Below are 25,212 nucleotides of genomic sequence, written 5' to 3' on the forward strand. Positions count from 1 at the left end.
CCAGCGAAACACTGAAAATTCTTGGGTTTAAAAACAAACAAACAAAAAATTCCTTTTTTTAAAGCTATTGGCTAAAACTGACGAGAGCCCTGTAATTAAAAGCCAGGGTATTCGGCGCTGGCATTGCTGTTTGTGACTTTCAGTCATGGAAAATCGGAGCCCACAAAGGCAGAAGCTGGCATTGTTGGAGACATCATCGCCCTCGGCGTAGCGTGTGTTTGTGGCTGGGAAGGGAAGACGCCCCGCAACGAGGCTGCGCACGCAGTCAGTGCAGAGAGATTGAAGACAAGGGAAGCATCAGTAAAGCAATGAACACTTATATTTAATTTACATTTGACAATTTGCACATAAATAATGATGTAAACCAATACGTAAACATATGATAGTTTGTTGTTCTAGCAAAGTAAAAAGCCTGTTAACTTTGGTCAGAGTCTTTCTTAAGAGAGACAAAAAAAAAAAAAAACCCCAAACACTGTTGATTGTTGCTACATTCACATGTAAAACTTCTAAGGGGAGGGGGAAACAGTAAAGAGAAGTAACAATTCTTAAAGCTGATGCATATAAATTCTTGTAAAATTTGTATCAAATACAAGAAAGCACTACAGGCAAATAATAGAAAAAGTGTGTGTCCAGTGACAGAGTAGTGATACTTTGGTTCATCCTACAAGTAAGTACTATATTTATGAACTATTGCTACATTTAAAAGATGTCAGCCTCACAATTTGCAGGAGTGGAAATGTAATGAACTTAGTCCTTCAAAAGCTCTGTTGAGAGACTTGTATTTCAGGATTGTTTGTTTTTTAACAGAAGGCATTAAAATGAAATTTGCTGAAAAAAAAAATCACCGAATCCTGGATTGCTGGAGTAAGTAAGTAAGTGGGCTATTTTAAAATTTCTAAGAATATAACCAGACAAAAAGACATACATGGAGGGAAGGTGTGTAATAATGCTACTTATGCGAGCTGACCGTGCAACTCATTAATGGCAAGGTAAAACGAGACGAGGGGCTTATCCCAACTAACTTCCATCCTGCCCTTCACTGTGTTTCATGAACACACCACGCATGGGTCATATTTGGCTTCAAGTTCTTTCAGTTACATTTTCTGGCTGTTTGTTCACTGACCACCCACCTCCTTCCCCCCAGGACACACTGCTGGGAGAGCAGGGGTCCGATGACCCCCGCCCTGCAAACAGCGTCATTCCCACCAAATTTGCCGAGACGCCACGTGTGGGTGACGTCATTCACATCAGGTGTTTGCAAGTTCAGGCTTCGCCTGGACAGCTGTGCACGCGTACTTGCAAGTGATAAATGCCTTAGTACAACCTTCTGGTTTTGAGGTCATTGGTAATATGCAAAACTGGATAACATCTGATTTTCACACTTAGATGAAAAATAGGTTTTATTACATGGTTTGGCTCACAACTTAAGTGGTATAAATATATATACATATATAGTATAGTGGTATAAATATATCTATAAATATACATGTATTCTTTGCTACACCTCAAACGTCACCATATCATCTTTGGGCTTAGCAAAACAAAAAGATAAAAGGACGTGCATTCTATCTTTCCCTGTGCACATTTTGGTTTCTTCTCTAAAGTAGCAAAGCATTTAGATAAAACAGCATTGTCTGCACCACTGGACACAAGCACTGAGGTAATTGTTGTTCAACAACTTTGCAATGCCCTTTTCTTCTTTAATTAAATTAACCACAAAATGTACAAACACAAATACTGAGAAAAATCTGAGTCGTACAGGAAGGAAGGAAAAAATGTATGTGCCAGGAAAGGACTTTGTTCCCCACTTCTACCCACGCAAAGTGGGAGAGGAAAATACAAGTAAAACCTAACCCCCTTCTTCCTCAGGGAATCTGACTATCTTTTTTTTTATCCCTGGAAGGCTCTGGCCAAATTAAAACAAAAAAAAAAAAAAAAAAAGAGAAGAAAGAAGTCTGCCAAAAATCTCCTTTTAGGCAGAATATTAAGAATATTTGTGTGTGTGCTTTTAAATTGCTTTTGGAAACAAAAGAATGTAAGTGAGATTTATTTTGGAAGAGCCACTTCAAGCTGATGCATTCCTTTGGTCATATTACATGACAATAATGTGTGGGGCTATAGCTGTTTTCTAGAAACCTGTGGTATTGTCCATGGCAGGTAGGGGTTTGCTGTGCCACATCTGTTTCAGGTAGAGCTGCAGGTAAAAGAATCTCTCTCCTCTCCTCAGAGAGGCAGAGGTAGCAGTTTCTTCCCTGCTTGCTGCTACTCTGGGTTTTTTGGGTTATTTTTCCTTTTCAATTCCCAGTGGGGTGATTTGCACATAAAAGTACACAGCATTTTTTTCAAACCAACGGATCTAGGATTTTGTATGTCAAATGTCCAACTTTGGCAATATGAAAAACCACATTTGTTTAAAAGACATCGGTACATAAAACACATTTACTGAAACCCCAATCTTAGGTTCTTAAAACAGATGTGCAGAAAAAAATATCTACAAAGAATGGCCATAAAACAAAAAATAAAAACATTTAAAGTAAAAATTACAATGAATTTTCCAGTCATTGTAAACATTTTCCTAATTATTGCTTTTAGAATGATTAATTGCATAATAAATTATGAAGTACTATCATTGAAAAAATAATTATGGATAGATGATTGTCTTTTAGTAACTGGCGAGGCAATGCACAGTCCTTTGCCCCTTTTTATGCCCTGAGAAAACAGTAACTTTGGAGTTCCTTCTTTCAGCTGGAGAGCGTAGGGAAACTACTGTAAGCCAAGATTGCTTTGCAGCATTGAAACTATGTACAAGCAACTGCTACAGGCACCCTGACTTGCCAAGTCATAAATAAAAAAAAAAAATCACTTTGCCAAAAAGTCTTAAGGGTCCATTGGTTCAACTGTTTCTTGCTTGACCTTTACAGGTAACAGAGGTAGTGGGTGACCGTGAGGCAACTTCATAATTGACATATCTGACGACTCGTAAAGGTTGCATCCTGAGGAGATAAGTCCATTTCCCAGGTTCCTCTGTAGAGATACTTTCAGATTAGCTCCTTCCATTTCCCTCCTGAGCATGGTCAGTATATCCTTCTCCACGATCGATGTTAAGTCGATATTGTCCTCCACTTCTTCCAACTTGTCGGCATTGTCACTGATGTCGAACTTCTCGATCTCCTCGTTGATTCGATTCAGGTCCTCCATGGAGAGGCCGGAGGCAGGGGCGACGGGGCAGTTGCCCTTCAGGTGGACCTGGAGGCTGCAGAGGTGAATGTAGCTCTTGTGGCAGTGGATGCATTTATGGGGACGTTCCCGGGTGTGGAGACGCTTGTGCAGCTTCAGGTGCACAAACTGGGTGAATTTGGCCGGGCAGAGCTTGCACTGGTAAGGCTTCTCTCCAGAGTGGAGCCGCAGGTGGGTTTTGAGATTGCTGGTGCTGCTGAACCGCTTGTGACAAACCTAATGTGGGGGGTGGCAGAGAAACAGTGAATGAGTGGGAGGGGATTTTATGGTTTAAATCGCAGACGCCTAGGAGGAGATGGCAGGATGAAGCGGCAGCTTTTTGTGTCTTCACACTTTCTCACAGAGGGAAAAAAATCCCCACCTTTTTTATTTAAATATTGCTGAACAGCAATTTGTGTACGGTCGATGGCAAAACTGTATCGGGCAGACGTTGCTCTAGCAGGCTAAAGGCAACCCTGCTGTCTCACAGACGCTGCTGCACCAGGGCTGGAAACGGCTGTGATACGGACTCCAGCCCTGAGCAGCCACAGGTTTGTCACACAGCCCTCCCCGCGCGCCGTACGGGGAGTGCACGAGCCCTGCCATCCCCTCAGCCTCCAAGGGAAGTTGTCTCTGTGGTGTGTTACATACCTGACACTCGTGGGGTTTTTCTCCCGTGTGTACCAGATAGTGCTTCTGGAGGTGAGCCAGCTGCGTGAAGCCTTTATTGCAAGTCTGGCATTTAAATGGTCTCTCTCCGCTGTGTACTCGGAGGTGCACCTAGGGAGAAACAAAGCAATTAACAATTTGCAGTTTCCAGTACTGTAACAGAAGTACTTTCAGATGTTTCCTAAAGTTAGCGGAAGACTCCCATTGCCAAAAGACAATGTTATCTAGTTAATTAGGTGGCGTCAGTATTAAAACACTCTCTTTACAACCATGCTTTCTTGCTGGGGGGTGCCATATTAAGCCCAGACTGATAAATAGCCTAAAAGCAAGGGAGGCCTGTCCCTACTTTTCCTAGATAACCTACAGGGAGAAACCAGAGCCTTCCAAGAAGGCTCGTGTCTTATTCTCCACTGCCTACCTTCAGATTGGAGAGCTGGCCAAAGGTCTTGGAGCAAACGTTGCATTCGTACTTGATCTTCCCGTTCTGCTTCTTCAGTGGGTATGGGAGCGTTTTGTAACCGGTCACATTCCTCTTACTTTTAATGAGATTCATGGCTTCTTCACTGCCAGTGGCAGCCAACACCACTGAGGTAGGTTTAGGTTGCATTATGTGTTCCGAACTGGCTGCTGTACCAGCTGTGGGTGACCCGCTGGTAGGGCTGCATGGCTTGTCCTTCATGCTGGCAGCAGCGCCCGTGATAGAGAAGGCACTGTTAGGTGCTGGTATGAGGAAGTCTCTCGGATGATCAGGCTGCAGCAATCGACGGCCTCCTTCACTGGGCAACGAACTGGGGAGTGTGGTGGGGTTCAACATGTGGTGGGAAAGGCTACCTCCGCTGAGCAGGTTGCCATAAAGAGGATACATCCTTGGGAAGAGATTGAAATTGTTGATGCCATTGATATTGTTCAAAGCGCTCAGGTTATTACAGCTCATATTGAACGGAGGTAACAGGAATTTGGGGTAGTGGGGGTTATAGGATGGTAGAAAGGCAGGCGGGAGGTGGCCAGGGGGTGCATATCCAGGATAAGACCCCAATCCTTCTGAGCCGTACGATCCGTTCAAGTAAGAGTAGGGCTCTCTGTGCTCTTGGGAAGTAGGTGCCAGAGGTGAAACCGTGACCCCTGGACTGCTGTGAGGGCTTGAACTTTTTAAACTTTGGTCTGGGCTGCTCCTCCCAGAAGGACTGGGCGTAGTAGATGTCTGGATGGGCGAGTGAGTAATGTAGCTGGGTCTGTCCATCCCGTATGCTAAGGAAGCTTTCAGATAGTCTTCTGGAATGTGAGGTCGGATCGGGTAGACAACTCGAGGGAAGAAACACCTCTCCGGGCTATAGTTCTTACGTAAATCATCCAAGTCTTTTTCTGGAGTAACTGGTGAAATGTTGGTCTGGAAGAAGTCTTTTCCTTTGGGGGGATTGGATTCCATTTTCAGGATTTCTTTCACACTGTGCTCCTTCTTTGGGATGCTTTTCTGATAGAGCTCATCTTTATCAGCACTGTGCTGCTTTGGATTAGCGTGGGTTTGTGCTGAAATACAAAGACAAGGTAATGATTATTTAGATATGCCACCAGCATTATCTCTTTTCAAAACACAATCTAACTCCTCCAAGTTTAGTGGGAAGGAAGGGCCACTCTCAGATACGAGCAATTATTTAACTCGCCAAAAAACTAATTTCTGTGTGAAGAAATGCCTGCTGGTATTAAGTGTTAGTAAAACGCATTGTTAATTTAAGGGATACCAGCCAGTATACACAGATCTGGATGATGATTCATTTGCAGAGTGCTAGTCTCCACTTTGCGAACTCATTTCACCTTCCTTTCCCCTTAAATTTGACTAGCTTTGCTGTTGAATGTCTACTTAAGCAGTATTTCTAATAAATGCAGTAACAAGCGTTTGTTCACAGTACAGGTTTAACAGAAGGACGTTGCAGAACGCAAGCTCCCAGAAATGTTCCTCAGTAAAATAACAAGGCATGACAAATCGGCTTTTGCCAAACCACAGCAGTCACTTCACCAGCCAGTTCAATTACTTACAGTACCAAAAAACCCATGGCTGGCTAGGATGAAAGCCTTCTTCAAAGAGAAGGTATTCTCCATCAGTAAACAGATCATTACTCATTAAATATACTGCTTAGGAACATCTACAACAAAGCAGACTATTTACTGCAGATTTCTGTGGCATTCAGTCTATGCAAAACTCCTCTGCTTACAGCTGTACTTTATAAAAAAAAAAAAAATGCTGAAGCAAAGCAAAAGAAAGCAAGACTAGTTGGCTCCAGCTTAAGTTGAAATGTACTTTAAAAAAAAAGAAAAGGAAAGGAAAAAGAAATATGTATTTAGAAGGAAATACAAGCTAGCATCCATTCAGTTCAGTTCAGCGCATACACTGTTTGTTTGTATTCAAAGACACTATCTTGTTATCTGGACATAATATAATATAAACCGTACACTGAATGATGTCCCCAATAGAAAAAGAAATCTGCTTTTATCTAATCTCCCAAAGTTAATAGTTACATAATTTTGAAATGACGACTTGCAAGATATTTTATTATAGGGGAAAAACTACCAGGTTTCATATTTGTGGTTAGTTATGTGCAAGGTTTTCCATCAAAAGGTACAAGTCAACACCGATAGGTAAGCAACTCGAAAGTATTGCAGCCCTTTAGCCAAGTTTCTACTTTTGTGACTGACTGTTCTTACGTCACTAACTGACGTGAGAAACAGTTACTTCTGATTTTTGGAGGACCAGCTGAACCCAGTGAGGAAGATGGGAACAGGCAATGACCACGCCACTTTCAACACGGATTCTTTGCTTTGCTATTCACTACCCTGATGGAATCTATTATTTGGCAACATTACCCTATAAGGCAAAGAAACAGCCATTTATTAAACATATCCAAGAAAACGGCTGCTTTCAAAGCACGCTCCTACTCACAGCAACCCCCTTTTACAGTAGCATCCTTTTTCAAATGGCATTAGACTAGTAGCAAGCAAATTTAGTTTGAGATATGTAAGCAGTTTGTGTATTTTCAAGTTGCAATGAAATGCAATTGAATGCAGTTATGTTCAATTAAAATATTTATGATAAAACATAGGGTGTGATGCACAGCAAGCACATACACATGTAAGTGCGCAGATAGCTTCGCAATTACTTCTCTCAATGTTAAAAGTTTAATGCAGAGCTGTTTCAAAAATAAATTAGCATGTCATGTTGTCTGGCATTAAAAAGCATCTATTTTCTTTGGTCATTTTGTCTGTACTCGTGGACTGGTAACTCATTTTCCAAATGTCCACCCAGATTTTTGGGTATAACATAGCCTGCTAGGTTCAAGAAGCTCCACAACAGCACTGTGGATAATATTATCTACATCTTCTTATCAGCTGCCTGTCACCACACCAGCATCTCAGAGCAAACATTCCTGGTGACAATATCAGCATCGGGAAGTATCGAGACCGGGAAGTATTGAAAGCTGGGGGGAGGAAGCCGGACTTGTGAAGCCTCACAGCAGAAAAAATAAATAAATACCACCTTATCAGCCCCATATCAGTTTCTCAGCGGGGTCTGTCGAGCAGGAAGTTCAAATTGACACTTTTCTCTTTTAAAGAAAAAAAATCCGGGGGGAGGGGAAGAGGAAGAAGTGCTGGCGCTGCTGGAAAAGCAATAGAAAAACCAGGGCCGCTTCAGCTGGAGGAGCAGCTCCTACTGTCACAAGGTTAAACATCAGGGTGGGGTCATACGTGCCTTATGTGCCGGAGCAAGCCCGTGAGTGACGGAAAGGAAGCTCACACCGAGGACGTAACTTTCTTTGTGCAACAGGCCCACATCCCCACTTGACAGACTAAAGATAATTGCTCTTTCCTCCCCTTCGAAGTTTTCCCGGTAAAGCCTTCCCTCCTACTAATTTCCATGTATAGACAGAAGTTGCAATATTTAAAGATTATTTTTCAAGTCCAACTGTGACAGCTCTCTTTAGTTTGCAAGCTATCTTTGGTCCATAAATCCCTTCTTGGCTTTTTCCCCTATTACCTGAGCACAAGGGACACTTGGGAACACCAGAGAGATCAAAACATAAACAAGTGTGTCAGCACTGTGTAAAATAAGAGAAGGTAATGTCAGGGGCCAAGAAGAGGTTCTTATGTTTTATACTGAACGTGGATGTAAACCAGGGCTGAAACTGATTGTGAGGTTTACAATGTTTCTTGTTGCTGGTAAAGGAGCCATACTTCAAAGTTAGAGATATATTTCTTATAAATGGATTTTTTTTAAACTTGTGATTTTAGATTTAAGTTCTTACCTATCACAATGTCTCCCTCTTGCTCTTGAAATGCGTTTCTCCCTCCCACCCCCATATACATATATATACACTAAATATAGGCACATACTCTTCCAAGATCTGTCTAGTTTCTGTGGTCAGAGACACACAACAGAAAAGAGGTTCATGACAAAACAAGAACAGTGCAGCTGCATTTGTAAGTTACTGATCTGAGGGGAGGGGGGGGGGAATAAGAAACAAAAAAACCCAGATGTGCCTCTTTAGGAGCCTGATCCACTTTTAACTGAGGTCAACAGATTATTTTCTCAGATCTGAGATTAGTGAGTGCGTGCAAGAGGAAAAGGGACAAAACTCGCTGTTACTTTTAAGTATTAATAAAACTTAAGCAGAGGGGCTGCCTGAAGTCACTCCAATGTGGGTGTTCCAGCTACAGACTGCTGCATAGCTGTAGGCTTTGCTCTCATTTCTTGTGCTCCAAGCTGTAGCCTGAGAAAGACTTCATAAAAACAATGATTTGTTTTTTCTAAAAACTTGAAAAACGGTTGTAAGCAGACAGTAATTTCAATAGCAATTTCAGGAGTGAGATGGTACTGAACACTTCGAGTGGTGGAGCTTAATTATGCCGATTCACATTTTCGATCTAAATTAAGCACCTCTTTTGCTAGTGGAAAGAGAACCTCGAAGTTGTGAAGCAGGCAAAACAAAGAATGTTTCCACTCAAAATGAGAACGGAGACCAACATTTAGAAGTATATAATTTGATCATCTGTTTTCTAAATGTGTCCAAGGCAGGGTGACATGCCTTTGAAAACATTTTGCTCAGAGAAGGTCTTTAAGGGAGCCTTCAAATAATCCTCAATATTAAGTCAACTTTAGCCCCCAAATTCTGGTTTTGTGAAGACAACCTTTCATGTAATTTCAAAATTATCTTCCTGAGCCCTTTTGAAGATTCCAGGAGGCATTTTTTTAAGCAAGTGCAGATGTTTCCTCTCAACCCAAACAGAAAAGCTTCAAAACCTGAAAGTGAAACTGCCCATAAACAAAAGGGAAAGCGAGCAGCAGGGCTTAGCTAATGGCCAGCGTGTCAGGGCCAGCAGGAAGAAGAAAAGAATCAATCACATTTAAGAAACAAGCATTAAGAAGTTAATCTTCACAGAATCCGTAAGATTTTAAATAATACCGCGTTAAACCTGTTAATGAAACAAAAGGATTGCCAAATATTTTTATAAATATGCAAATTGTCTTCCCCCAACTCAAACTTTTTTTCTGAAGCTTGACCAAAAGAAGCTGTCACCTGCCCATACTTGACTGAGGAGACAAACACGACATGAGCAGCAGGAAGTTGCATCATATGACTGCAATACATGAACATTATTATCAAATAGTCATGTCCTGAGTCAATGCAATTGTTCGGGGTTCTTGTTTTTTTGGGTTTTTGTTTTTTTGGTTTGGTTTGTTTTGGTTTTTTTTTTTTAAACTGTTACCCTCTCCACCCTCCATCCCAAAATAATCCTCCTACGATGAGGTAGGAATGAAATGTTAAATAATGTGAGACCCCCAAAGCAAATTCCCTCAGTCTGTTCACTAGTCAAAAAAAAAACAAACCCCACAGACTAAAAGACAAATCTGAGGGCCCAGTTGAATGAGGTTAAGCACATTTAACAAATTACTGAAAATTGATTTTTTTGGCCAGCAGAATATAGAAATCTTGTGCCAACCACTTCCTGGACAACAGCACGATCTGAAGTTGATGTATCTCAAATCTTGATAGAAAACAACATCAATGGCCTCAAAACAGGCAGAAAGGAGAACGGGATCGTTTGAAACAAGAGTGAGTTTCCACCACTGGGATAACGCGGAGTCTTGCCTCTACCACTGTTGTGCAACTCCTTGCAGGCACTTCAACATCCACTCGAAATTACGTAGCTCCACTCAAAGCTAATCATGGCCGTGAACGTAGGTGTGTGCTTCAGCGTCTGAAGGACTGGGTCAAAGGCCCCAATTCAAGAAAACACAGAGGACAGGGTTAAACCCATAACTAAGTACACGCCTAATTGCTGTCTTGAATCTGGATGCTTTCCTTCTATGGCACAAATGAACTAACACTGGAGAAGTTACCTTTAATTTGAAAGTTTGCTGTTACAGAGGCAAGTAGATGTTATATGTGGATGTGTAAATATATTTATGCTCTAAAGTGGTAGTTCTCTCTTTTTTGAGGCCACTAATTATGGGAAATAAAGCCAGAGAAATTCTCTGATACATTTTTCCTGGAGGCCCATCCCGCTCGGGTGCTTAAAGAGGAACTGATGCGCTGAACTCCCAAGACCGTGATCCCCAAACCCCTAAGGCACCTAAAGCAGTTGCCTATATTTTAAGTTGGCAAGACTGGAAGCTTTCTGTAGGTGTGTATCCCAGGTGGCCTCTCCTGCGCTGGGCTGGGCTGGGCAACCAGCCAAGACACAGCTCTTCCAAAGCCTCCCATGGGCACCAGCATGCTCTGCACACCCAAGACGCAGTGGAGGGAGGGAACTGGGCACAACACACCATGGCCATGGGCTGGCAGTGCTGCTGCACCACACTCGCACCAACATGCGTCCCAGCAGGAGGGAGCCCTGACTTCAGCCTGTGGTGGGACCTGGACCCCAACTTTCCCTCCCTCTTCCTCAAAGGGTGCCAAAACCAGCAGCCAGGAACTGGGAGAGGCGGCAATGCTTGCCTGCTCCTCTGAGGGAAGCCATGCCACTTTAAACACCAAATTATTAAGCGATCCTTTTGGCTGGAGAGGGCTTTCCTGACTTTCTAGGAGGTGTAGGAGGTGACCAGTGGGGGGTCTCCCCAAGCAAGACTGTGTTAAGATGTTTTGATGGGGCAAAGCCCCACGTCTGCAGCAGGTGCAGGATGGTAGCAATTTGGGGACATGCCTTCTGCACTTTATTTGTAGACGAACGCAGTGCAAGGGCACCTTGGCCAGGCTTGCGATAGAGAGAGGCTGGCAAGGCAGCAGGATGCTCGCTAATTTTAGTTTTTACTAGAAGTGGCCTGGGAGGAAGGGGAAGAAGAAAACTGAACGGTGCTGACATTCACTTTAAACTCATCTGGTTCCAGTACTAACGCTGGAAAAACCATCCCTGCTTGCACTGTTGCTACAGGACCTTCAGCAAATAAGCATCTTTGGGAGACCTCTGGATTTTTTTCCGTACTTTTCAAAAAAGGGCACTGAAACATTAGAAAACCTCAATCCTTATGGTACCTGTAGGGTTTCTGGCCCAACTGCAAGCTTTAAGCCTGAACGTGTGTGTTTGTCACAAAGGTAAGGGGAAAAAATGAAAAAAGTGAGAACATTTTCTCATTTTTCTGAACTGCTATTTTCTTTAGGTGGAGGGGGCTAACATAAAATTTCTAAATGGTTTAAACAGAATTATCTTTACAAAGAAGAAAGGATATTTCAATCTCAGCATCTGGAAAGATTGCTCTTTCAAATGTTAAGGCTGAACTACACAATTGTTGCTCAAGATCCCATCTCTCTAAATTCATATATTGATCCTACTTTTATTAAAATGGATTATTCTGCACATGTCCAGACACCCCTAGTTTTAACCTGAGTAACCAGGTAATTAGTTGACACTTTACAAGTACATTCCTCGCTACTTCTGCAAGGCAACCTGAGATGCCAGCAGATGCAGGAAACTGAGGCTGCATTTGTGTATCCTCCTAGCTAGTGGCCAAATGTGTTCTGGCCGGATCTTTGCAAACTCCTCATCCACAGGAACCCTTAATGCTATTGTCTTGTCCTACCTGCAGGTTCCACTGCAAAGCCAACAGTTCATCATATCAGGAAATAAAACTGCACAGTGAGTGCTGAAATGACATATGTGCAAAGATGACAGAATCAGTGAGATATTTTTTGAAGAGAGAATATAGCAGCATAGGACATCCCCTCCCTCTCTTCCCTCTGCCATTAACAGAAAGCAAATTTTCTTCTATAATTTGTAGGGAAAGACCAAAAACTGGTGAAAGGACGACATCCATGGAGGACAGATGTACTTTTGATTAATCTGAACGTGTGACATCATTTTCATGATGCGGGGTTACATTTTAGCTCTAATGATCCCCAAAGTAACACTGATATTTTATAATCCATTATTTGTTGCCAAATAACAGCAAATAGTCCTTTTCATAAAAAAACCTGCTTGCAGTTTTTCCTTCACATTTCAGTGTAGGCGCTGGCAGAAGGACAAAAGAATGCTCTGCTCTATCTCAGAGCAGCTAGCAGGAGGGGAGGCAGCCTAAGAGTCGAATCAGAAGTCAGCAAGAATCTCTCCCTCTCTTCAAGGGGCCCTGAGTGAGGTGCTAGGCAGTGATTAAACTATGAGTAAAGCGCTGAGGCTGGAAATGGTCAGAAACCACAGAGGAGCACAGAGATAAACTCCTGGAAATACCTCTTTCCCCTGCTACCAGTGCTATTATTTTTGAACAGAAAACGAAAGTTGCGATATACAGCCAAGAAACAGGGACAAAATACACTGAGCTTAAAAAACAAGTAACCAGATGAGAAGACCACAGGAGGTTTGCTCCCATAAGGTAAGTAAGCGTAGATGCAAGGCTCAAAGAGCATTATGCAGTCAACATATATTTTGTCAGACACCTAGACAGTCATGGCACATGGCTACTTCCTTGTACAGTGAGGACAGCCCTTTGGGAGCATGACTGGACAGCCTTTAGTATATGCTATCAAAGCAGACTTTTGCTCAACATGCTACAAGATCTGGACTTGGAAAGCCTGAGAGTGAACCGACATCTATGGTTCTGAAGGCATAGGATATATTCAGGTTGTCTGTCCAGAATTTCATCAGATAAGACTCAGATTGTAAACCACTAACTGTTCATATTTTTTATAATCTGTTTACATTTGAACGGGCACAGGGAACTCATTCTGTTGTGTTGGGTTTTTTAATTCCCCTTTTCCACTCCGAGCTACCTACTGTGACACAACAAGATGATGCAGCTGTGTAATTATACAACTTATTATTAGATCATATAGGCAGAAGAGACATTGCTAGCATTCCTTGTTTATACTGTAATCCACTTACTGAGGTTCATCATTGTCAGCTCTCTGGAGGAGGGATAGTGCAGCCTCTCTGCAAAGTCTCGGCAATACCACACAAGCAGCTCTTGGTTGGCAGGGATGGGCTTGATGGTGTAGAAGTAGATGTTCATTCCATTCTGACAAGCAGCCAAGTTCTGTTCCTGAACAGAGTAGCCAGGGTTTACATAACGCATCCAGTTGCTCTTGTCCTCGTTAAATCCATCAATGAAGTGGTGAAGCTCACCACTTGAATAGATCTGGAATAGAGAGGAAGTGCTTATGAATATATATACGCACAATACGCGCACAGAGTCCAGAGGAGAAAAATGATAAGCTTTTTTTTTTTTTTTTTTTAAACAAGCAGATATTACTGAAGTAAGAATCCAAGCTGGGTTCCCCCCTTTCCAACTATGATATCCTCTGTGTTAAGAAAAGACATGCTTATTCAAAGGCAAGTCCACAGTCACCTTTTCCATTTCTGCTTACCCTGTGTCTCTGCTAGTATGGACAAACCAGACCCAAAATCTGAAATGCAGAGTACTCTCCTTGCATGAACAGTCTACCTTAGAGTCCTTTTCCTGGTGCTATGATCAAGAAGTGGGTGATGCTAATGACTGCAGGTCTGAGTGCATGCTTGCCTTAATGCTTTGAGTCACCTGTGTATAAGACTGGCTGTGCTACGTCAGAGTCTTTCTCGACTTTTTCTATGGCCTCTGTACTTGCAGTTTCCTACCACCTCCACCCAAAGGTTTAAACTATGCAAACATCCTCCACCTCCCCAGAGTCCTAAAGCAACACTTGCTCACAGTTGGACTGTAACCCTTTTGTAGAAAGGCTGGGTGAGGCAAAGATGAACTTCACCTGCCATAACTTAACGAAGACCTGGAGAGGGGCCAGCAGATGAGAAGTCACTTTTCCTATTGAGGGACACGTTCTGGCTTGCCCACAGAGGGGAAAGAAAGCATGAATCTGAAAACCGCTCAGCGGCTTGGGGGGCAAAGAAGTCCCAATCACTGACAGAAGCTACTGTTTCTTAAAGTGGTGAATAAGAGAATTATTTAAAAAAAAATAAAATCAAGGAAAATCCAGGAGACACATTTGTTAAAGACACATCCCTCACTCTCAGGGGGAACTAGCTCCATGCTGGATAAAATGGGGTTCCTGGGTTTCACAGAACAGATGACCAGGCAAAAGCCAGACCTTGAAGCAGGAGCAGCTTGCACCAGTGACGCACCTCGCTGAGCAGGAAATGCCTTTTCTAAGGGGAGACTGAGCTTATCTCAGGGGGAAAACACTCCACAGCATGTTCCTGCCTTTGTGTTCACGCCACTGTCTTTCCCACCTACCTGGCCGGGCAGCACGTCCTGTGAGCGCCTGCCGGCCGGCCAGTACCTCTCCTCTTCTCCCCGAAAGAGCCGCCAGCGGAGGGGTGAGGCAGCCTGGCCCTTTAACGCGGGCCGTAAACACCAGAATCACTTTCTTTAAGAGTAACTTCCTGTAAACTGAGAAGGGGGAAATACATGTGGCCTCATCAAAGCAGCTTGCGAGAGATTTTGCGGTGTGTTTGTTATGAGAAAATGGAAGGGAGCCGGGCGAGTTGTGCTGCATCAATAGGAGCCTTCGGGTTTCTCTGCTCACCCCGGCTCACAAACTTCCAGGAACGCGGGGCTCCGGCCCTTGACCCCTGCCACTGCTTCCCAAACCGGCCCTCCACCACTCCCATGGCAGGGCCACGGATGCTGCAGGTCACCATGCTCCGGCTCCGGGGGCGAAGGCGCCCCACAGGGCTCCCACCTCTTCTGGGGAAGGCGAGACCAGATGTGCTGAGTCACGGCACGGTTCCCAGAAATGACGTTGGCCCCGGGCAGCCCCGCTCCCCTCGTGCGGGCAAGGAGCAGGCAGCATCCCCCTGCGCGCACAGCAGATGTTCCCGCTCCTGCCAGCAAGCCCAGGATGCCTTTAATAACATGTGGGAAGTTATCTCCCACAATTTCCTTCGCATATGCAAGCCTGTGTCAGACCCCTAGGAAGGAATTCATTTTTGGTGCAGCAGCCTGACTTGAATGAATCAAGAGATTATAACAGGGAATTTAACGATGCTTAGATGGCTCCTAGGATATTATTTCTGAGGATCCCTCCACATTAAGGCTTAAAATCACATCATGAGAATGATGTCATCTTTCTCGCTGCAATATATGAACAAAGTCCTGCAAGATGGTTAGCAGCCCCTCTTCCCAACGTTTGCTGTCTTATTAACAACTGGCAGGGCTAGGGGCGGTGTACCGGTCTCTTCCTCTGCTGGACACAAGCTCCCGAAAAACTTGGCTAAAAGAAACATTTTGTAGCTTTGTGAATGTGAAAACAGTTGCCTGCTTTGTAAAAATGCTCATGCAAAATAACTGCCTGTGCAATGCTGTATTACATTGCACGAAGACAATCTGAGAAAACCAAAATGATGCAATTAGGTAGGAAGAAAGGGGTGTGGGGAACGCTAGTGCTTGCCCTGGGTTTCACCTGGATATGAGGTCGGGATATTGCTAAGGCAGGCAGGCACCTGGGCACAGAGGCTTGGATATACTCCCAAATCCACTGATTTAGACACAACCTAAATGGCTAGAAGGCAGCAAAACAAATCCATGGAAGGAGATGGGGCTGAAGGAATGTTCTCTAACAATTAATAATGGGTCTGTAAAGAAAACTGAGGATTATTTCAATTGATAAACTGGAAGCATACTCCCCAGCACAGACTTCCTAAGCCAAAACAAATTGGCTGGTGCTCCCTTCCAGCTTATAGTACGGAGTACAAATTAGGCATCGCCTCTAGTGTTTGTCTGCCATTAATGGATTTTTCCCTTCACTAAGATCCGTGGGCTGCTCTTTTAACACTTTCTGAAGTGGACTAGAAAAGCTTATGACTTGAATGACATATGCTGAAGACCACCACCACTGTGTTATAGCAGTTCTATTCAAAACCCAGGAAAAAATGTCACAAAATGTATCATAATTCCAGAGTAAAAGATTATGCAGTACTTTCACAGCTTCTTCATAGCTGGAAAAATCAAGGATATGCGACATTTGCATAAATAAGAATGACTTTCCACTGTGAAGAAATGCAAAACAACCTGCCCCCACAGCAAGCAGCAGAACTATTTCTTTACACAGTCAAGCACTGATCCATTTCGGAAGACAGGAGCTGGGAAGGGCTGTGCATCTCGCCTGCTCTCTCCACCCACACAGTCCCTATATCCAAGACAGCCAGGCTTCTGCTCAGCTTAGTTCACCCCACTGGCTCTGTTCATGCCTGGCAGCGTACAGAAATTGCCCCCTGCATTCACACAGGTCTGAAGCAGGAAGTGACCCAGCTTCTCAGCCGTACTCATTTAGTGATCTGCTTACTGCAACAACATGGTGCTGTTTTTTCCTGCTTACCCGCCAAAAGTATTTTCTGTTCGCATTCTTGGGAACCGTATCGCTGGTATAGATCTCTCCTACCAGGGGTCCAAAGCGCGTTCCTTTTGGGATGTACTCTTTGCTTATAACTCCAGTGACCTACAAGAAGAGCAGCACAGGATCAGTCCATCACCAACAGAAATCAAGAAGTCCTCCTTCCTCTCCACTGTCCCCCAAACTTAACAAGGTAAAGCAACCGATGCAAGAAATTTGTAGTGACAGGTCAGCAAAACAGAAATAAATTAACAACCGTGCTGGATACGATACAACCAGCTTTGCTAGATACTAGCATCGTACTGAGACATATGGAAGCCAAAGAAGAACGCCACCTGAAAAATGGGTTTTGTGGAAATACATTTACATTAAGGCAAGATGTACAGAGACTGTCAAATATCTGCAGAAGTTATTTCTCCTATCAAAGGCAACCCCCAAAAGTCTAGTTCCAGCAAAAAAAAATATTCAATAGCTATCAATGACTTCACTGCTACAGAGCTTGCTTTTCTAATAAGTTAGGAACTGGAATGACTGCTCCTCCAGATCAAAATGAAACCTTCCCCCCCACATCCACCCACCCCCACCTTCTTCGCTCTATACCCGTCCTGATAGCTAAAATGAGAACAAAAAAAAAAGACAACCTACAATTCTCTCACCAGCACACAGTGGCATACAAAACAGAATATGAAATGGCTTTGGGACATGTACTCACAGATCACCCTCTTTTATAAAAAGGAGGCAACAGTTCCGGTAACATATGTCAAGTGGGTTTGGTCAAAAAGGCGTAAGGGTTTTGATGAAAACGCTCCACTATGCTAGGTCTAAAAAATGTACTCTAGTTGTTCAGCTTCCTTCTTGACAGTAATTATACCAAAAAAAGTCACTGACCACAAATCAGGAAGCAATTCATCATTATTCAGAAGAACGTGCCTTGGAGTAACCCTTTGCAAAACACTGCTGAGTTATTGGTTTTGTCTCTCGCTGTTCCTCACCAATCTTCTTAAATTTAATGTATCCAAACAATGTTAGAAAACCAACAATTTTGTAAACCAAAACCCCCAAGCTTTTGCAAGATTGATCCTGCTGCTCAGACAGTGGGAAAAAGAAGAAGGTAAAAAACCCCATTAATTTTATATTATAACCAAATTTTCATGGCAAAATGTATTAATTGTATCCCCTTCACACATCCTGCCACTTGTCTTTTTGCTCACCAGGATTTCAGAACAATACAGGAACAGCAGAAGTGGTTGACAACACTCAGAGTTGGGATTACTGCTGTCTGTACCCCGCAAGGAATCAATGTTCTTACCAAAGCATATTAGCACTCATCAGACCCTGCAGATAGCTCACTTCAGTGAGCATTTCTTCGTAACAGTCCTTCACAGCAAAGGATGGTAAAAACCTGGACTGTGGACAGCACTTAAACTACCTAAGCCTTGTGACTTTCTTATGCTACATTTTCTTCTGTTTTATCACCCGTGGTGTGAGAGAGGGAGACAGACAGACAAATGCTTGCTTGTGTATTGGTCAAGATTAAAAATCCCAGCAAACAACCAACGCCTAGCATAACTTCATGTTAAATGTCAAAATAAAGGGGACAAATAACAGCCATGGAATCAAGCAGGTAATCCACCCAGAAACAGATTGCTGGGTGTATGTGGTGGCTGTTTGCGCTCGTCTGTGTTTCAACATGTGTTTCAGCACACTACAAAAAAAATTAAACATCAACAGTAGAGGTAGTTAAATGCTCCATTGATCTGTGCATCTGGACTGAAGAGAGAGAAAAGGGACTTCCAGAAATTTTCCTACACCTACCACAAGCTGAAACAAGCTCAGTGGCTCAGTTTTATTTTTGTCTTGCTTGTACATTTCTCATAGAGAGCTGAAAAAGGCAGATGTTCTTCTCATCTTCCCCATATATCTTCATTTACATCCATCTGCCCTCTCATGAAAAGTTCACAACCAAGCTACAGCACACCCTACCAGTTTTACTGCATGGTAGCTTGAGTTTTTTCATGGTTTTAAAATATTTTGGCCTTAATTAAAATGACTTTAATGAAATTCTCAGAATCTCTAGAAATCACTCCTCAAACTAGTCAACTTGAAACACTCACTCAACTGGTGTCTGACACAGCAGATACTTTTTGATATCGACCTTACATGCAGTGTTTGCTTTTCCCCTGGCACAGCTGAACATGAAGACGATTTCTCACCCTGCACCCATCAGAAGGTTATTTTGGCAGAGGATGTTCTGCACATCCGTGTGTGCCCACTGAAGTTTTGCTACACCAGACTAAAGCTGTCCAGACGACTTTTAACCAAGGGTGGCCTTCTGGTCAGCAATTCCTGGCCTCCGTTGTGCCCCCACGAGCTCAGCTGCTGTGGTCGAGGAGGGGTACCCCTCAGGAGAGGGGTTCCAGCAGTGCCAGGACAGGCTGGCTACAGGCTGCCCGCAGCCCCCCCTGCTGCAGCCAAAAGGGGCTCCTGCCCTGCCGTAGCTTGCTTAGGCGGGGGCGGCTTAACAAGAGGCCACGAAGCACAGAGCTGCCGAGGGCTTGTAGGCGAAAGAGCGAAGGAACTCCACGTCCAGAGCTGAGGGGAAGCTGTCTCCAGGCTGCCGAAAAGCCGTGGCAGAGAGGCATTTCAGACTTGTGTCCACCAGGTGTCCTTCAGCACGCTGCTGCATCTCTGCGATGAGACTTTCCGAAACAGCCTCGTGGCAGGGAACCACAGGGGAGCATGACCTGAGCTCGCCCCCCACAAATAAAAACCTAACTGCCCTTGCGCAGCCTTCAGGGTCTGAAGCACGCCGTAAGGGAGCAACGTGCTATTTTCAGAACAATTTCCTCTCTACAGACACTTACCCCCTCTCCCTTCAAAGCTCCAACTTTCAACGCTCTTGCAAGCCGGCCGCTACCACATTTTTCCTTTCAGTAAAACAGCATTTCCAGCACGAAGTCCAACGTTAGCCTGAAGCCGCGAGGAGGGTTCTCGGCCCTGCGGGCAGCTGTGTGGCTCCTGCCGAGGCCGGGCTGAGCTAACCCGCTCGCCCCTCGGTCCGAGCGGGACGGGACGCGCCGAGAGGAGCCGGCCGGCGAGCGGGGGCCAGCTGCAACCTGGCGGCGCTGCAGCGGCGGCGCCCAGCCGGGCTGGCGGGGAGAGCCCGGCCGCCTGCGGGCTGGCCCGGCGCGGGGAGCCCGGGGCCGGGAGCAGCCCGGGACGGCGGCGGCGGCGGCGGCCCTGGAACTGACCAGGGTCCTAATGCGGCGCCGGGGGCCGGCGGCGGCCGGGAGCTGGGCGGCGGGCACGGGCACGCCCGGAGCCCGCCAGGCCTGGTCGGCAGTCCGGGTGGCAGAGCGCATCCCGCCCTGCCCGCGGCCCCCGGACAAGAGACGGACGGGCTCCGCTTCCAAATCTGGTATTCCAAGGCGCTTTCAAAGAAAGACCGACGCGCCTGCACCTTTGTGTGGGGAGGGAGGGGGCACTGGAGGTAAACAACGACCCCGGCTAATTCTGCAAGGGGAGGGTATTCTGCAATGCAACCACCAAACTGCTTTAAAAATAATTAAAAAAAAAAAAAATCCACTAAACTCTTACTGGCTTCAGTGACATAACAGGATTCTCCAAAGGCAAACAGGGAAGGCCATCATGTGTCCTGGAATAACACTGATTTTTTTTTTTTTTTTAACTACTAGTTCTACAGTTACACAAGCCCACATAAATTTTACCCCTTCATTCAGTGACCAGTTTTCTAAAAGAGATGCCATGAAATAAAATGCTTTCAGACCGCTTCCTCAGTGATCACGTATAGAAGAAATAATATAAAAGCAGTAGGGAAGAGCAAGTGTCTGAGGTCAGTGAGACACACTTCGTAACAGCTCAAAATCACTGCTTGATTCAGGGCCTGTCTCTGAGAAACTGCCTTATCAGAGAAATGCAGCAAGTAATGGGTTTGCTGAGGTACGTTTCTCTCTGTCAAGCTCACAGACCAGGGTGAGGCACTAGTCATGTTCCAGACAGCAGAATAACTGGCACTTTGTATCAAGAAGGGCTGCTTGGGCTTTAAGGACTAAGACCAAGGGAAAAATTACTGAAAAAAATGTTTTCAAACATCTGCATGAAAAAGATCATTCACATGTGGCTTTCTAGAGCATGATTTTGGCACTACATTTCACCATTTTTTGTCAATTGCTAAACCTGGAGGAAAGGATAAATAATTCACGCATAGAAATAAATAAATGACTTCATGTAAATCTAGCAGCCTAAAATGTTACGAGCAGTAGTAATTCATTTTTTAAAATGCTGACACATACTGTGAACTCATAATGAAAAATGTGTCCTTCAGAAAAATCCCCGATCAAGATCCAAGAATAAACAAGAGTATGACGTGTCATGGACTCCCTTGCAAATTCAATAAACCTTTAAAGAGGAGCTACTCGCTTCACAAAGCGTGCAAGGAAAAGAAACACAAAAAACAACCCTCCCCAAACAACAGCGGTTGTACTTCCTTCCTCCTAAGCAGGCACGCAGTACTTTTCCTACTCCAAGTGGAGATATAATACTAATCATGACAGCACTAGGATTTAATGATCTAATCATGACAGTACTAGCATTTCACAAGCGATGTATTATATATGTTTTTGTCAATAAACTGACTCAGCATTTAAAACTCTCAACCAGATGAAGCCACAGCTCTCCCCAAAGTTAACAATGAAGACAGCTCACATCTGAAACCCACTGGCAAACACGCATGCATGCATCCCCCGAAGTCTTACCTCATCCTTTCGCAAGAGAAAAAAACCCACCCTATCGAGCTGTCAGGACTCCAGTGGTTTTCCATGAGGTTCAAACCAGAATCAGACTCCCTCGCTGACCCCACAAACACTGATGTGCAAGAGCAACACACACCCAGTCCTGACCCCACTGAACAAAATCAAACTTGGAACGCAGGCAGAAAAAAATGTTTCATGTCTGAAGTTGCTAGAATGCAAGCGGATTATGCCATTTACAACTATTTCACCCTGCAGACAAGTAGCAAAGGAGTGACCTGTCCGTACATTCACAGGACTGTAGCTTTCACAGAACGTGGGGAAAAAAAGTAACAGATTGGCCCTTTCTTTCAGAGCTACCTTAGAAATACTCAGGGTTCGAAAGTTCCTATCGCTCCTTACGGTAGGTGCTATTCAGTGCAAATAAAAGACCGGGGGAACTTTGGAGAACAAAAGGAGGATGTCCTATATTCAGACTCCCACTAGCAGGGAGCTGCATGGGTCACATTTTACAAGGAAGAACCAGGAATCTTTCAACGACTTCACTCTCCCCCCACCTCTTACACAGAGATGGCAGCAATCCTCCTACCCTGATTCACTGACCTGAGCTATAGCGTAAGGAAATTACACCTCGCTGTTTCCAAACACAGTGCTGGGAATTCTGAAAGCTCCTTGGACGTCTCCTACCACGGCAGCAGGACTAAACGGGGGCAGAGAGAGCAAGCAGCCCGAGCAGCCAATCAGTCACCAGCCGGCTGCTGAGGATCTGCCCGAGCTGTCGCGCTCTAAGTTCATCCTTCAACCAAGAAATCCTCCTGTATCACACAGTGGAGTCGCAGCTTTACCTCCCCCCCCCCCCCCCGCCAAAGTAAGACCTATCTAACAATGCAATAACACAAAGCAAGGTTTCGCACTTTTTTTCTGGAGCGTGTTCTTTCTCTGCCAAAGTTCTGCAGGGCAGGGCAGGGCATATGGGAAGAGAAGAGTGATTTTAAGGAGAATTTCGCTTTAACCTCTTACCAAACCTACTAGGCACTGTATTAGGCACTGCCAAGCTAAATTCCACGGTGCCAATACCCTCCAGCTGGGGGTCCGGCCCCATTTCTGTATGCAGGATTAAACAAGTACCTACTTTGGAAGGAAATATTTGATAGGCACGGATGAGTGTACCTCTTCTTTTCAGCTCTGTGGTCAGTATGTTTAGCCAAAGTAGAAGCACAGGTAATAGCTGCTATACCACAAGTCTCAGCACAAGGAGAAATGAAGGGTTGTCCCTTGGTTATTACCCTGCCGAACATCACACCTAGCTATAATAGCTACTCTATATGAAGGAGTAAACACAAAACCAAATTGCTCATCCGGGCTCATTTCTTTCCAGCCCTTCTGAAACAACAACAAAGAATGTACCCACTCCAGGGACAAGGATAGGACAGACTCGCACGGCTAGCTACCAGTGAAGATACTGTCCCAGATAAACAAAAGTTAATTTAAGCTACGGCCACCCTTCTGTCAAGCTTGCTACAGTTCTACCATCACTTCCTTAACCGACATGCCGGAGTTTTTAAGAATTTAGGAAGTCAGGAATACAGCAAGCTCGCGAAAAGAATAAAGCAATTTCATAACCAAAGGGAAAACAAAAAGAAATAATTAAACACATTTCCAGGAATTTGTTGTTTTTTTTTTTTTTCCCCTCTACTTTTTTTAAAGCTATTTATTGGACAACCGAGGCACTTTAATCTCTGAGCCAGAGGCAATGAATGGTCCTGGCAAACAGCAGTCTAGAAATTGGCACAGAGAACTACCCCACAGTTTAAATATGCTTATTCAGATGCTGTTCAAATTGTGTGAAAATTTAACTGTTTGCGAATTGGTACAGAACCAGTTTCAGGGATAGGCTGGCTACGATTTCCAGTGAAAATATTACATGACAGATGACCAGCTCACAGTTTTTTAAAAGAGCTATTAGGGTCCCATCTTAAAAGCCAGGAGGCAGCATTTGTTGTTGTTGGGGGGGGGGGGGTGTGTGTCAAAGAATGGAAGCCAGGGTGAGCACACACTTTCCAAAGCGCTGTGATTTGGCTTGCCTGACTCCAACCTTCCCCAGAGCGTTGCCGCTTACCTCTTTGCAGTTAGATGCGTATTTGAAAGTCAAGTTCCTTGGCAAGGAAGCCTCTGCCTGAGTTAAGGTGCCTCCGTCGGCACTGGGATCCAACGGGTGATCGTTTACAATGTATGTGCACTTCTCTTCAAAATCGGCTTCCGTCCACAGAGTCATGTCAGCATCCTCCATGTCCATTTTCATTGTCCACTCTCTCCCTTTCACCAGATTCTTGAAACTCACAGCGTCCGAGCTACACTGTGTAGCAGCCTGGAAAATAAGAAAACAGCCTTTAATCCTCATTGTCCTTCAGTGTTGTGGTTTCCGTTGAGACAGCGTGACTAATACAGTAGTCTGTGACACTTTAAAAGCGTATGCAGGATAGTTGGTACAGTTGAGTAATAGCCAAAAAGCAGTGTAAACGAAGCTGCTCTGACTGAAGCAGCGCCTTAAAACGCCTGCCTCGGTAATCATGAGGAGGGAACAAAAACAAAGAGGAAAAAATCCCTAGGCTGACAACCACTTTACCTTTTTCAGACCCTTTCCTTAATGCCTCGGAGAGAAAAAAAATATTCTATGCTGAAGAAAATGTGGGGTCATGGCCGCGAGACCACTTAGTTGCCTGTGGAAAAGCTGCCTCAGAAAAGTGTCACAAACAAGGAGAGGAAGAGGAAAGGAGCTGCTGTCTGCGTCTGAATGAAGCTAAAAATGGAAAGCGCATGTTGGAAGAGCGGAACCCAGCCTTGCCTCTTCCAAATGGGGAAGCCTGAACTTTCCCACCGGCTTTCAACACACAAACAACTTTCAAAACAACCTGGCCCCCCCGCCTCCTCCTGACGTCCCCTTATCCTTTGGCATGGAAGGCTGAGAAAGCCGACATCCTGCCAGCATCACTGCAGCAGCAGCAGCAGCAGCCCTTCACAAAGCACTGCAACACATTCTCGGGGGCCAAAAAAGAAAAGGCGCGGGGGAAATAAATAAATAATTTTAAAAAAGTTTTTCTATCCCTTCTGATGTTGATGGTACCTCCGAGAGTTACTGTCTCAAAGCACTGGATAGGAGCCTCGCAGGACAATTCCACCAAGTCCTTCAGCCCCTCTATCTATTCAGGGCAGAAGCACTGTTATCAAACCTATCCCCACACAGGTACTACTAGGTCGGGCTCTTCCCATAAGGTTCATTAGGGACCAAAATCTGTGCCTACGCCGGTAGATGGGAATGACGTTCAAGCCCGGCGTAAAATCCCTTCATTTTTCCATTTCGGATACGCAGCTACCGTGAAATTCACACCCCTCCTCCGGGAAAAGCGAAACGCGAAGACTGAAAGAGCACGATCCTCCGAGGAAGAGGTTAAGGGCTGACTGACTCCGGGTTAAGAGGAGACCCCCGGCGCACCCCCCCCCCGGGACCGCCCCTCCCGCGCCGGGGGGGGTGGGGGGGGGGGGCACGGCCGGGCCGCCCGCAGCCGCCGGCAACTGCCCGGAGAGGCTGAGGCGGGGGGTCGCGGCAGGCAGCTCCCCCTCAGGCGCCTCGGGGCCAGCCCCCGCGCCCCGTCCCGGCGGCAGTCGAGGCCAGCGGTGCGGCAGCTACTGACTCTCGGTATTAGAAGGGGGAGAGGAGACTTAACAGCGAAACTCGGGGCGGTGGCAGTTGCGCG

The 25,212-nt window shown here is 45.0% G+C and overlaps 1 protein-coding gene across 6 annotated transcripts in view; it reads right to left on the reverse strand.

The window, feature by feature from the left end:
• Positions 1 to 1,079: 1,079 nt before the first annotated feature.
• The window catches only part of PRDM1 (PR/SET domain 1), a 102,214-nt gene continuing 78,081 nt past the window's right edge, over positions 1,080 to 25,212 (reverse strand). For 5 of the 6 annotated variants that reach the window (XM_052781410.1, XM_052781411.1, XM_052781408.1 and 2 more), the window contains 6 exons: positions 23,577 to 23,825; positions 16,674 to 16,793; positions 13,249 to 13,501; positions 4,304 to 5,412; positions 3,868 to 3,996; positions 1,080 to 3,453 (listed from right to left, as the gene is read on the reverse strand). In XM_052781410.1, coding sequence (XP_052637370.1) covers positions 2,878 to 3,453; positions 3,868 to 3,996; positions 4,304 to 5,412; positions 13,249 to 13,501; positions 16,674 to 16,793; positions 23,577 to 23,759 — 2,370 coding nt within the window. In that variant the 5' untranslated portion in view covers positions 23,760 to 23,825 and the 3' untranslated portion in view covers positions 1,080 to 2,877. Of the gene's footprint in view, positions 3,454 to 3,867; positions 3,997 to 4,303; positions 5,413 to 13,248; positions 13,502 to 16,673; positions 16,794 to 23,576; positions 24,116 to 25,212 lie in introns of those variants that run through there. The other variant, XM_052781406.1, reaches the window with a different exon arrangement.

Source organism: Harpia harpyja, chromosome 3, assembly GCF_026419915.1.
Source record: "Harpia harpyja isolate bHarHar1 chromosome 3, bHarHar1 primary haplotype, whole genome shotgun sequence".
NCBI classification, from domain to species: Eukaryota; Metazoa; Chordata; class Aves; order Accipitriformes; family Accipitridae; genus Harpia; species Harpia harpyja.